Source organism: Eleutherodactylus coqui, chromosome 1 (assembly GCF_035609145.1).
Source record: "Eleutherodactylus coqui strain aEleCoq1 chromosome 1, aEleCoq1.hap1, whole genome shotgun sequence".
Lineage (NCBI taxonomy): Eukaryota > Metazoa > Chordata > Amphibia > Anura > Eleutherodactylidae > Eleutherodactylus > Eleutherodactylus coqui.
Window position 1 is genome coordinate 190,530,473 of NC_089837.1, and position 13,802 is coordinate 190,544,274.

The 13,802-nt window shown below is 48.3% G+C and overlaps 1 protein-coding gene across 2 annotated transcripts in view; it reads left to right on the forward strand.

Moving 5' to 3' along the window:
- Positions 1 to 866: 866 nt before the first annotated feature.
- TTK (TTK protein kinase) overlaps positions 867 to 13,802 on the forward strand; it is a 42,179-nt gene continuing 29,243 nt past the window's right edge. The window contains exons 1-3 of one of the 2 annotated variants that reach the window (XM_066604916.1): positions 867 to 1,005; positions 10,733 to 10,885; positions 12,983 to 13,205. In XM_066604916.1, the coding sequence (XP_066461013.1) occupies positions 10,744 to 10,885; positions 12,983 to 13,205 (365 nt within the window). In that variant the 5' untranslated portion in view covers positions 867 to 1,005; positions 10,733 to 10,743. Of the gene's footprint in view, positions 1,006 to 10,727; positions 10,886 to 12,982; positions 13,206 to 13,802 lie in introns of both variants that reach the window. The other variant, XM_066604910.1, reaches the window with a different exon arrangement.

Below are 13,802 nucleotides of genomic sequence, written 5' to 3' on the forward strand. Positions count from 1 at the left end.
GCGTATCAATACGCAGTGCCCACTGACTTTCATTGCCTCCATTCACTGTATGCTACCATGTGAAATATGCATGTGTAATACACAGTGACAATAAGAATGAGCCCTCAGGGTGACTTATTCACACATGAATTGGCATAAAACAGCCAGAATGACCTGAAAAGAGAGAACTCTTCAGTGGCCTTTTTTGCCATTTCAATCTATTCACAATCCGGGTTTAGCGGGCCCCATTGCTGGAGGTGTGAGGCCCTGTTCACATGTGGCACTTTTTGTTGCAGTTTTCTACTGCAATTAAAAAACACTTTCTTTTTAAAAACGCACGGATTGTTAAAGACCTCCGGCCACATTCATATTGCCTTACTAACTGCAGCCCATGAAGCATCTGGGGTGTATATATCTAGATTACTCCCCAAATCCACACCATTCACAACCTGATTGGTTGTTTGGATTTACTCGTTCACGGTGATTGGTTATTTGAGTTGGCTGATTCACGGTGATTGGTTATTCGAGTTGGCTGATTCACGGTGATTGGTTGTTTAGGTTGGCTTGTGTAGAAGTGGGGAGTAAAAGGCTAGTATGTGTCCGGGGTTCCGGCTGCCTCCTGTGCTCAGCCGTCCCGAGGCCTGTGAACGGGTGCCAAACGCAGTATGCAGGATAAACAGATATCCAGCAGCACATAACATTGTTTTTTCAGTATTCCGACTTCAGTCATTTAATAGTCATGAGTGACGCAAAGATATAGGTATCTCCGCATGTGCACGTAAATAAAATACTGCCCTAGACAGACATGGCCGCGGGAGACAAGTAAGGGCAATGTCGCTACTTCCGGTTCCTTTTGCGGCGACCAATCGTATCGTACTACTGAGAATGTGGGGAGTTTGAAACTAACGGCCGGTTGTGCTGCACGGAGCTGATGCTGAGGTGCTGACCGTCTGGAAAGGGTGCCTGGACTCTCCGCCGTTACCTCCCAGGCTGCTGTAGGACAGTGAGAGTAACGGGGGCTGACAGGTGCGTGGGGAAGGGGTTGCTTCCGTGGGGCTGCGGCCGGCAGTGTGGGCGCTGTAGTCATTCCCAGCGGATCCCGTCCTCCTGTGGGTTGTGTCCTTCCTGCCTCCTGCACGGACGTGGCTGGGGATGGAGTGACCGGCTGCAGCCGTTGTCCTCTCGCCATCCTCCTCAGTGCAGGCTGTAAGTGCTGCCGCTGGGAGTAGAACAGCTGCCCCACTAACGGCTGATCTTCTCGTATCCACCTAGTAGTGAGAATAACCTGCTCATACGTGCTATCAGCCCGCAGACTACTGGTCTGCCGACTGTCCTATGTCACCTGTGATCGGCTACATTCAGCAGATCACTTGGATCTGGGCACAACCCCCGTGTCTCCACTTGTTTCTGTTCGCTGTGCCCTTATTGCCCGGGTTAGCCTGGTACTGGTGAGCGCCTTACTGCGGAGGATCCCGCACCGATGCGTTTTATGTATACAGCCGGCTTAAGGGCAAACTGTCACTAGCGGTTGCCCAGTTGTAAATCGCTGACAGCTTAGCCCTTAGGATCTTCAGTAGTAGATCAGCAGGGGTCTGCCACCTGGGACCCCACTGATCAGCTGTTCTCTGTCATTGTGCATTGAGTAAATTTGTGCAGGAAGCAGTCAGCTCCGTTATCACTGCAGTGGTCAGGCTTGGTATTACAGGCAAAGTTCCCATTGATGAGAACAGCAGATCAGCAGGGGTTCTGGGCTGGGATTGGCCATCAATGGTGTACAGCTGGACAACCCCTTTAAAGGGGTTTTCCAAGAACCCCTGACATCAGTGGAAGGTGGGGGACAACTACACATTATTTTTTTTACAGCCAAACAGTAATAGCTCCTGCTGTGTGCTGCTCCCCCCGACACCCCTCTCTGTGTACACCGGGCTCCTCTGTTTACCCATGTGATCACTGCAGCCATTAGGAATGTCAGGGGCATCCCATAAACTTGCCTTGGCACTTTTACATTGGAAGCCTAGGTTTACGGGACATCATCAGGCCTGGTGACGTCACCTGTCAGATGCCGTGGTGGTCTGGTAGCACTGTGAGTGTTGATTTTATATCACTTTAGGCATGAAGAACCCAAAACTTTATACAATCAATAAGGTATTGTTGTATCTTGTCTCCACAAGGAGCGGTGGAGACAAGGGTTGGGCAGCTTGACAGGCAGGGGACCGCCACAGGTGCGGATTGGCTGCTGATGGGCTATCAGCCGCGCTCCTTACACTATAGGGAGTCTCTGCCATACAATGTCCCTTGACTGCTACCCCGCTCTAGTGTCTGTCTTTATCCTCCGCCGCTAAAGCCGACCCAGTGTGCCGCTCTGTACCCTCTAGGACAGCTGCGTGCTTACTTCTGTGGCTGCACTGACTGTCCCCCGACTAGCGCGTCTCACAGCATCTGCTCCTACCTGGCGGCCTGCCATCAGAGCTCCCTGTGCTGTGTCCACAGCCGCTGTCAGTGCCCCCCATCTGCGGCGGTCTAACAGCCTGTCAGCTGTCACTTTCATCGCCGCTGTTCCTTCTGTCCTCTCTGCCCTGCTGCTGTCCGTCCCCCGATGTGACTGGGGCCAGCGGCCTCCCTTCACCAAAAAAGCACTGTATTCAATGCTCTGTGTCCCCTATCTGCGGCTGGCTAATAGTCCGTCACCCGTCAGCTTGACTGGCACTCTGCTTTTTCTGCTTCCGTTTTCGTCCCCCGCTCTCAATGTTCCCTCAGGCGCAGCTGTCATCAGCGCTGCTATGTCATCCAGCTGTGCTGCCGCCATCCTCTGTATCGCCGTCCCACGGGTCAGCCGCTGTCTTGTGCCAGCATGAACATAGTCAGCCCCGCTATTGGCCTCTACGTAACCCACCTGGTGTACGGTGGGCGCCTGCAGTAAGTCACTGTTGGCAAGTAGTCCAATCAGCTGTGGGCGTTCCTTTCCACTCCTGCTGGACAAATCGTTGTCTCCACCCCTCCTTCCGGTGGGGACAAGATACAACAGTACCAATCAATAACTTTGGAAAACTCCTGTAAAACCTAGTTTACATTAGTCCAGTAACTGGGGTCAGTATGGGACTTGAGGTACATCCACTTGAGCATGAATCTCACATGAGTTTTGTACGTTTCGAGATGCACAACGCTTACATGAATATAAACTCCATTCTTTTGAACAGACTAACGGTCCATTTAGACTGGACGAATGTCGGGCAAACACTTATGCTGCATAAACGATGGACGATGAGCTGATCGCTCAGTGTAAATAGCAGCTGTTCAGTACTAAACAACCGCTATGTTAAGTCAATGGAAAGGGGTGGGGGAGCGAGAGGCGAGAAATCTCCAGCCTCCCCGCTGTGAGCCAGCCATACTAGCTCCTGTGCAGGAGCAGAGCATGGGAGTTAGTATGTGCGGGGACGAGTGTCGGGCATCGTTTGCCTAACATTCATCCAATCCAAAAGGGCATTAAAGGGGTTGTCTGGCGAAATCAAGTGGGGTTATACACTTCTGTATGGCCATATTAATGCACTTTGTAATATACATCGTGCATTAAATATGAGCCATACAGAAGTTATTCACTTACCTGCTCCGTTGCTAGCGTCCCCGTCGCCATGGTTCCGTCTAATTTCGGTGTCGTCTTGCTTTTTTAGACGCGCTTGCGCAGATGGGTCTTCTCCCTTCGGCTCCGCTTGGCACCATCAGCGTTTTGGCTCCGCCCCCTTGTACGCGTCACCGCGTAGCTCCGCCCCATGGCGTGTTCCGGTTCCAGCCTCCTGATTGGCTGGAATCGGTATGTGACGGGGGCGGAGCTACGCAATGACGCGTACAAGGGGGCGGAGCCAAAACGCCAATGGTGCCGAGCGGAGCCGAAGGGAGAAGACCCATCTGCGCAAGCGCGTCTAAAAAAGCAAGAAGACACCGAAATTAGACGGAACCATGGCGACGGGGACGCTAGCAACGGAGCAGGTAAGTGAATAACTTCTGTATGGCTCATATTTAATGCACGATGTATATTACAAAGTGCATTAATATGGCCATACAGAAGTGTATAACCCCACTTGCTGCCGCGGGACAACCCCTTTAATTATATGAGCGATTGTGTGAGAAATGCTAATTAAGTGCAGAGCATGGCATGGACAGTTCACACCAGGACTGGTCCAGTTCTTTCCTCTCATTCAGCCAAAACTCTGTCCCTTCGCTAGTGATTGATGAGACCCCGTCCATCCTAGTCGCCATATATACGTAAATGCAGCCATGTGCACAGATTCTCCAGCTCAAGGTGGTTGGATGGCTCATCAGTAGTGAGGAGGAAGCCGGAGCGATCCCAATGTGTGAACCACTCACTGGATGGTTGGCACTTCATTAGCATTTTGTACGCCCTGCACAGAAGCGTAGATTTGCGGGCCTCAGCGGCAATGTGCAAAGAACTACAAGTATGGATAGTCCTCTTCAGATCCCCTTCCTGGGATTCGGTTATGGGAGGAAAAGGCACAAACAAGTCTACACCGTTCCTTCTCAGAATGATCGGGAAAAGTTCGTTATTAATACTATGCCCTATCATTAAGGGGATTTCATGTTCATACAACCCACACCATGGGCAGCATCGGCCCTAGGACAGGGAAGCCTGTTGCCCCCTTGGATGTATTATTGAATACACCTTGAAGTTTGAGTTTCGGAGATAAGCCGCACTGACTTCTCCCTGCCTGCATTGTGTAGACTGCCAGCTCTCTCCCCTTCTGTGTATAGGGAGAGAGCTGTCAATCTACATGATCTGGGTGGGAGATGCCGGCGGCGTATCAGAATAAAACATCCATGTGGGTAATGGGCTTCCCTGTGGTTCCATCAACATGAACCTGGTGACTGATTGACTTTATAGGTAGCAGTGAGGCCTGGCACTAAATGACACCACACCCCCGGACTAGAAGACTGAGGGACTTTTTAGCAGAATTTTTTTTAATTGCCAAAAAGTGCCTTTTATAGTGCTAAATATATGGTACTTAACCATCAAATGTGCGTCATCGCCCTATTGGTGCAGCATGTGACATGACTTGGTTGGATTCCGGCCCAGTGACGTCCCGTATACAGGTCACATAAGCTAGGGGAGAATACTCCTAACCCTGTATATCGGATGTCGCTGGTGATAATCAGTCTTGGGCTGCTGAGGGAGGACGTTGGTTGTATATACAGGGATGTCACTGTGCAACCAGTGTACACAAGGACTCACTGGGAGGGCAAAGTGGAAGCAGCGGTGCAAAAAATCATGGCATAAATATGAACAGTGGTCCATCATAGAGGTGAAGAATGAGAATAAGGTAATTGTTCTCAGTAAGAGAAACCAAGTAATCTTGTTGATATGATACCTTTTAATGGCTTACAAAAATACATGATGTTATAGCGAGCTTTCATACCTATTCAGGACTTTTCTCAGCTTTAGGCCACCTGCACATGGGTGGATTAGCATTGCGAATTCTGGAGCGGCATTCGCCTCTGGATTCCACCCCATAGCATGCTATGGCAATACGCAATTTCATGTCTACGAGTGGAAATCGATTGCGATTTTCCGCTTGCAATGAAGAAATTGCAGCATGCTGCGATCTTGTGCAAGTTCTGCACGGACTGCTTTCGTTTAAGTCACCACGTCCATTCCGCAATCATCATTGCAGAATGGTTGCGGGATCTGTGTCATCGCCTAGCGACGGTGCGGCGTTGTGTGTACTGCACATGTGCATTGGCGTGCTGGCCCGCACATCCACAGCAGAGGAAAGAAGCTGGACAGGTATGCAGGGGTCACCAGCCGTGTACAGGCAGCCTTAATGCAAAAGATTAAGGTGTGTGTTATATACACGTGATTAATTTGCACTTAAAACAATACCAGAACGGGATGAGGGTTCTATTGTACCTTCTCGACACCAGAAGTGGAGGGTGTCGACAAGGATAAGGTTGTTTGATAGCCAGGTGACGCCCTCAGTCCCCGATTGGCTGCACGGCTCTCTCCCCTTCAGGTCCTGCTATTCACCACTCCGCTACAGCAAGAAGAAGTTCTGACAGGAGCCCGTAGCAGTTAACCGCTAAAGCGCCGGCAGGGACAGGAGGCAGCAGAGGGTGACTGACAGGAGCCAGCAGCAGTTAACCACTAAAGCGCTGGCAGGGGGTGACTGAAAGGAGCCGGCAGCGGTTAACTGCTACAGAGACGGCAGGGGCAGTGAGAGGAGCTGGCAGCGTTGCTGGCAGGGCCAGTGACTTGAGCCGGTAGGGGGTGAGTGAGAGGAAGCAAGTTGATACTGACACTTAAAGGGGTTGTCCCGCGCTGAAACGTTTTTTTTTTTTATTCAATAGGCCCCCTATTCGGCGCGAGACAAACCCAAGGGATGGGTTAAAAAAAAAAAAGCTTTAGTACTTACCCGAATCCCCGCACTGCGGCGACTTCTTACTTACCTTACCAAGATGGCCGCCGGGATCTTCACCCACGATGCACCCCGGGTCTTCTCCCATGGTGCACCGTGGGCTCTGTGCGGTCCATTGCCGATTCCAGCCTCCTGATTGGCTGAAATCGGCACACGTGACGGGGCGGAGCTACGAGGACCAGCTCTCCGGCACAAGCGGCCCCATTCACCAGGGAGAAGACCGGACTGCGCAAGCGCGTCTAATCGGGCGATTAGACGCTGAAATTAGACGGCACCATGGCGACGGGGACGCCAGCAACGGAGCAGGTAAGTGAATAACTTCTGTATGGCTCATAATTAATGCACAATGTACATTACAAAGTGCATTAATATGGCCATACAGAAGTGTATACCCCACTTTCTTTCGCGGGACAACCCCTTTAATATGAAATATTCCAAAGGTATGATTTTAACCCCTTCGCGCAAAATGACGTACCGGTACGTCATGGCAGGCTGGTGCTTCGCGCAAAATGACGTACCGGTACGTCATCGGGATAGCGCGAGATCATGACTGACCTCGCGCTATCCCGCAGCAGGACGCCGACTGTGACTGACAGCATCGGAGGAGCGCCCCCCCGCTGTTAACCCCTTCCCTGCCGCGATCTAAGTAGATCACGGCAGGGAAAGCGTTCACAGAGGGATCGCGCTCCCTCTGTGTCTCCGGCCGGCTCTCGCGATGTCATCGCGAGAGCCCGGCCTGTCACCATGGCAACAGGACGCCAGACACTGGCGTCCTGTATTGCCTATGATCGCTGTATAAGCGATAAGGCATGGCAGAGCAGTAGCTTATGACAGCAATCATAGGCACAGTGCTGCAAGTCCCTCAGAGGGACTCAAATAGAGAAAAAAAAAAGAAAATACAGTTAGTCCCCGACTTGCGAAGAGGTTCTGTTCCGGGAGCCCGTTCGCAAGTCCGTTTTGTTCGCAAGTCGAACAAATGGTTGTATGGAGGGGATCGCGGGTGGATCCCGCTCCATACAACGTCGGGTGTCGGCTGTTCTTACAGCGGGCACCCGGCGGCAGCAGTTCCGACGAGCCGTGGCGCTTGTCGGAACTGTTAACACTTTAAATACCGCTCTGACAGCGGCATTTAAAGTGTTAACAGTTCTGACGAGCGGCGCGGCTCGTCGGAACTGCTGCCGCCGGGTGCCCGCTGTAAGAAACAGCCTGCACCCGACGTTCAGGGGGCCCGTACAGCGTCCCATGATGAGATCGCGGAATGCTGTGTGGTTGCTAGGCAGCCGGCGACCTCCTGAAAGGCCCCAGGGCTGCTTATGCAGAGTGCCTATCAAGCGCACGGCTTGATAGGCGCTCTGCATAGACAGCCCTAGGGCCTTTCAGAAGGCCCCCGGCTGCCCAGCAACCGCGGTGTGACCGGACAGGCTTCCATCAGGCTTGATAGAAGCCTGCCCGGTCCCTGCACAGTATGATGTAATGCCATAGCATTACATCATACTGTGCTGTACAGATAGTTCGTATCTAGCGAAATTCGTAAGTCGAATGTTCGCAAGTCGGGGACTATCTGTAAAAATGTTAAAAAAAAATGTAAAAAAACCCTTTTTTATGCTTTTTCTAATATTAGCATAAAAAAAGGTAAAAAAAAAAAAATTAAAACCCCACATATTGGGTATTGACGTGTCCGTAACGACGTGTACAAAAAGTTGAACACACTTTTTTTATTTTGTACGGCAAAAAGCGTAAAAAAAAAAAGGTAAAAAACAGAGGCAAAATGCTAATTTTTAGCATTTTGCCTCACAAAAAATGCAATAAAAGTGATCAAAAAAGCTGTACATTCCCCAAAATGGTACCAGCAATACAGCCGGCTCCATTGAAAGAAATGGGCTGCCGGCGAGCGCAGGATGAATTTTCAGGAAGGACTTAAACGTATAAGCCCTTCCCTGAAAACCATCCAAAAATGTGTAAAAATAAAAAAAATATATATACTCACCTTGTCCCCACAGCCGTAGTTGCCTGAATGAGCTGCCTCTGATCGGTCACAGCCCTCACCAATCAGAGGCAGCTCTCACTTACCCATTCATGAATGGGTGAGTGAGTGCTGCCTCTGATTGGCTCAGCACAAGGACCAATCAGGGGCAGCTCTCAGCTGTCATTCAATCAGTGCTGCCCCTGATTGGTCCTTGCGCTGGGGGTCACCAGGCCAGCGTGTTATCTCTGCTATAGATTTCTCATACTTCCCACTATGTTGTGTCTGTGACTAAAACGTGCTCGGCCGCAGGGAATTCCGTCTTTCTTTAATTGTGTGGCGATGAGACATCGTCCTGACTCTCAGTTTTTGTCCTGTTTCCCGATATAAAGCCCCCCAACAGGACATTCACTGCCTTGGATCAGGTACACAACATGGACATGTGAATGTCCCTGGGATCTTATAGTCTTGCTGTGTGTTGGGGATTTGTATCCTGTCCGCAGTCAGTACATGTGTGCAGGTCTTACAGCTCCTTACATTACAGGGATAAGTTCCTTTTTGTGTATCAGAGGGCAATGCACTCCTGATTATACAGTTCCTCAAATTTGGAGGCTGCCTGTAACACTGAAGCAGAGGGTCCGGGAATGTGGTTTTCATCCTTGTGTAGGGTATGATGGAGTTTCTTTGCAGTTTTCCATAGTACCTCTGGCTGCGGATTGTAGGTCACTACTAGCGGCACAAAATTGATTGTTTCTTTCCTTCTCCTTGTATTGGAGTAGTTGATTTCTGGGTATCCTGGTGGCTCTGGTGATTTGGTCATCAATTGTGGTGGGATGGTAGTCCTTTTATAAATGTCCTTGTAGATGTTCATCTCATGAGGATAGTCATTATGAGTCTTGATAAAGAATGAATCCGTTGCTTGTCATAAAATCTTCCCAGTGCAGGAATACTAGATGTGCACAAACATTGAACAAACTGTCACCTAAGCGAGTACTACTACACCTATCATTGCATTGTGACAGTTTGTGAGACCCAAGCCTATACTGTGATGTGACTGAGTAAAACTTTCTGTGCATATAGGTCAGGTCATAGGAAATTTAGAGAGGGCTGTTAAAGGGGTTGTCTCGCGGCAGCAAGTGGGGTTCAGCACTTCTGTATGGCCATATTAATGCACTTTGTAATATACATCGTGCATTAAATATGAGCCATACATAATGCAGGGGTCCATTTAAAAAAAAAAAAATTCGCTTTCGCCACGAGACAACCCCTTTAATAGTGCAGGAGGTTCTTAAGGGGGTTCTCCCACAAAAACACTGATCGCTTCTCTACATCTCCCCCTAGCGAGTGGAGCAGGGATGTGCATGACCACTGTTAAGGCCTTTTTACACGAGACGAGTGTTGGGCAAACCATTTCCGATACTCGCCCCTGCATATACTCACTCCCGTGCTGTTACAAAGAAGCGAGTATTGCTGGATCGCTCATGGCGCGGAGAGAGGGGGTTGCAGCTAGAGGAGAGTTCTCTGTGGGGGTCCTGGCAGTTTTACCTCCAGCAATCATACATTCATTACCTATTTTTTGATATACAACATGGATCTGATTTAAAAGCGCTTTCTATCAGTCAATTTTGCTGAAAAAGTAGGAAAAAAACTACTCCCTATGCCTTCTTTACCACCCATTGAGCCTTCATGTACCTTATATCTTTATATGGCTGTCTCCCTAAAATCACCGCTACATTCCTTACTGCTGCTTCTACACTTTGTGTGTAAAAAAAATAAAAATTACATAAATCTCGCACCCAGGAGAAGTTGTTGTTTTGCTGCAAAACTTGGCATGCAGTTCCATCTCAGGCAGCTCTGTAAATGATTAGCGCTGTGGTGATTAGATGAACGGTCTTGTCACCTGAGGACCTAAAGCCATGTTCCCCACTGGCCTATAAAAGGCTCTCGGAGGCTCCTTGTGTGTAGTGACCTCTTCCGCTTGTGTAGAGCTTGTTGACCACTAGACACCTCTATGACGCGGAAAAGAGATGTCACCCTGTTACCAGAGTCTGAGGGGGGCGCAGTATTGGGATATGAGAAGCTGGATGGTCGTATCGATGAATTGTCCCTCACCGGCCGTTCTCACCAGACTGTTAGATGGTGTTGGGACCAGTGGGTGCATGAGGACACACAAGGTGACCGGGCTCAGGACCCCCGACAGACCACCATTGATTCTAGCACAGATTTTCATGAGGATAGGATATATTTTCGAGGACAGTCTTCATGAAACTCCCTTAATATTCCCATTATAATATAGCTACCTCATCTGCTTGCCTTCAGCATCTCCCCTGTGAAGTCTGCTAACTGGACATTGTCTTTCTTAGTTTAGATTTGTCTAAAATGGAGGATGAAGATATAAGTGAACGGAAATTAAAGATTGCCTCTATTTTGGATAGAGTTAAGAGTTTCAAGACCAAGTATGGTAATGAGGATAACTGGACGGATGAGCTGACCTTCACTAAATCTTCTGCCGACACTACAGGTAAGCAGCGGTACTAGGATGCCGGTATAGTCACCTATTGTCTGAACGGCATCTTCTGAAGCTCTTCTTGCACCTTGTGTGGGATTTTATTATATCTCTTGAAATACACTTGCAATTTACCAATGACTTCTTGTATATTAAATATATAATTGCTAGAGATGAGCGAGCGTACTCGCTAGGGCAAACTACTCGAGCGATTAGTGCCTTATGCGAGTACCTGCCCGCTCGTCTCTAAAGATTCGGGTGCCGGCGGGGAAGAGAGGTGAGTTGCGGGAGTGAGCGGGGGGGGGGGGGGGGGGTAGAGAGTGAGAGATCTCCCACCGCAACCCCCCCCCCCCCCCTCTGAAGATTGAGTCGCACATAAATCTGGCTCTCTTCAGAGTCCCATGTGCTCTCCTACACGAGTCTGTGAGATGTTCTGACATCTTTCTATCAGGGCCAACAATACCTTGTACAGCAATTTGTGCTACAGTAACTGTTCTGAAGGCTCAGACCACATGGGCTAGTCTTTGCTCTTCACATGCATCACTGTGCATTGGGTTCCTATAATAAACTTACGTCCTGTGGGTGTCACGGGCTCAGAAGTGAGTTCACGCCATCCCACAGTGGGAGCCAGCTGTGATTGGCAGACGGCTTCCCTCTGCAACAGTAGGGATTGGTGAGAACACTGATCTCTGCTGTTATTCCCTTACAGGCTGCGATCAATGTCTCTCTGTGACATCACTGGCCCTCTGCTATATAATCGCACAGTGCCAAATGATAGTAATGACATCTGGATGCCAGACACTGGTGTCCAGGCTTGCCATGGCCTGTGATCACTTTTGTGAGGGATAATGCATTGCAGAAGTACTGCAATGCATTATTGTAGTGATCAGAGCCTTTCTGGTTTGTTCCCTACAGAAACATAAAAAAACAAACAAAAAAAACCTTTTTTTGGCACACTTTTTTCCCCTCTATATAGAAAATTAAAAATAACCCACATATATGGTATCATTGTATCTGTAGTGACCTTTACAATAAACTAAACACACTATCATGCACGGCAAAAACTGCAAATAGGCAGAGACAAAATGCTTATTTTGTTAATTTTGTCTCCCCCCAAAAATGCAATAAAAGTAATCAAAAAAGCTGTTTATACCCCAAAAAGGGTCGCCCAAAAAACAAGATCTCACAGACCTCCGCCCATGGAAATCTAAAAAACGTTATGGGACTTTGAATGCAGTGATGTTAGAAAAAAAAATAAAAAAAATTAAAAATTGGTATAGTTGTAATCGTACCAACCTGCAGGGAAAAAAAAATGTAATTTATGCTGTATGATTAAGGCCTCGTGCACACGGGAGGATTTTAGCTGCGGAATCTGGAAGAGGTGTTGTCCTTCGGATTCTGCAGCAATAACCCTCTATGGCATGCTATTGAAAAATGATTCTTCATGCACATGAGCGGAAAACAATTACGGTTTCCACTTACGGATAAAAAATCGCAGCATGCTCCATTTTACTGCGGTTCTTGCATGGAGAGCTTCCATTGAAGTCAATGGAAACCGTCTAATTTGCGCAGGAAAAGCAGGAGTTTTACAAAAAAAAAATCTGTACTGCGAATGGCCGGGCACAGAGTAGGACTCCGCTGCAGGCTCCCGCGTGCGGAATTCGACCTGCCTGTGTGAAAGCGGCCTAATGCTGTAAAGGAAAAAAAACATGGCAGAATTGATGATTTTTTTTCCCCACCTCTCTGCCATTAAAAAGCAATAACATGTTTTACAATACATTATATGTACCCAGAAATGGTACCAACAAAAGCTACAGTTCGCCTTGCAAAAAACAAGCACTCATATGGACATATTGACAGAAAAATAAAGACGTTATGGCCTTTGAATAGAGGAGGTCAAAATCCCCCCAAAAATGTTGCGTCTTCATTGCCAAGATAGGTCATGTCCTTAAGGGGTTAATGTATCCCTTCATGTAGCCAATCTTTGTCACAACACAGTCAATGTTCTCTTCCCTCTTCCTTTTAATGTTATGGCTAATTGGTGTATATGTTGATGCGAAGGATATGTTGATATTCCTGCGGCTATTGATGTATGACTTCTCTTCATCACAGAGCACTCGGGTGTCTTTAATCATCTATTAACCCTAAAAACCCCAGAAGAATGGCTGATTTCCCTCTTAAAACTGGAGAGTACCGGCTTGCCACAGAGCGATAGGATGCTACTGAATAAACTAATTGATAATTACACTCAAGCTGTTGAAGTGCTTTCTCCAGAAAAACACAGCCATAACGAGAGCTACGCCAAAATCTTGGTGCGATATGCAGAGTTGAAAGCGTAAGTATGAGGATTTATTCGCGCTGTCTCTCTCGCGCGTTCGATGTGCGGATATTGGTTTGCAAAGCCTCTAAAGAGTGAGGCAGTAAGATACATATATAGTTATTTTATTTTTTTATTGATAATCGTCATCAATATCCTTATCCAACAATAAAATGTATTGTCACAGAAGAGTGGAGCAGTGAAGAGTGACTCGAACTCCACCTTTTATTCTTGAATGAGTTATTTAATTGTAATGATCTCTATTAGAGTTGAGCGAACATGCTTGTCCGAGCTTGATGTTCGTTCAAGTATTAGTATACTCGATGGTGCTCGTTACTCGAGCGAGTACCACACAGAGTTCGAGCCCCCCCTTCCCGTTTTGACCCCTCACCGCATTACCACTTCCTGCTGTGATGTGCCAGCGTCCGCATGTCCACAGCAGTATGTGGCTTGCGGAGAGAGAGGCAGAGGCACCCGGTGGGTCCAATACAAAAATGCTCGAGTCCCCCATTGACTTCAATGGGGTTCGTTACTCGAATAGAGCTCTCGAATATTACGAAAAGCTCGACTCGAATAACAAGCACGCAAGCGTTTTGGTACTCGCTCATCTCTAAT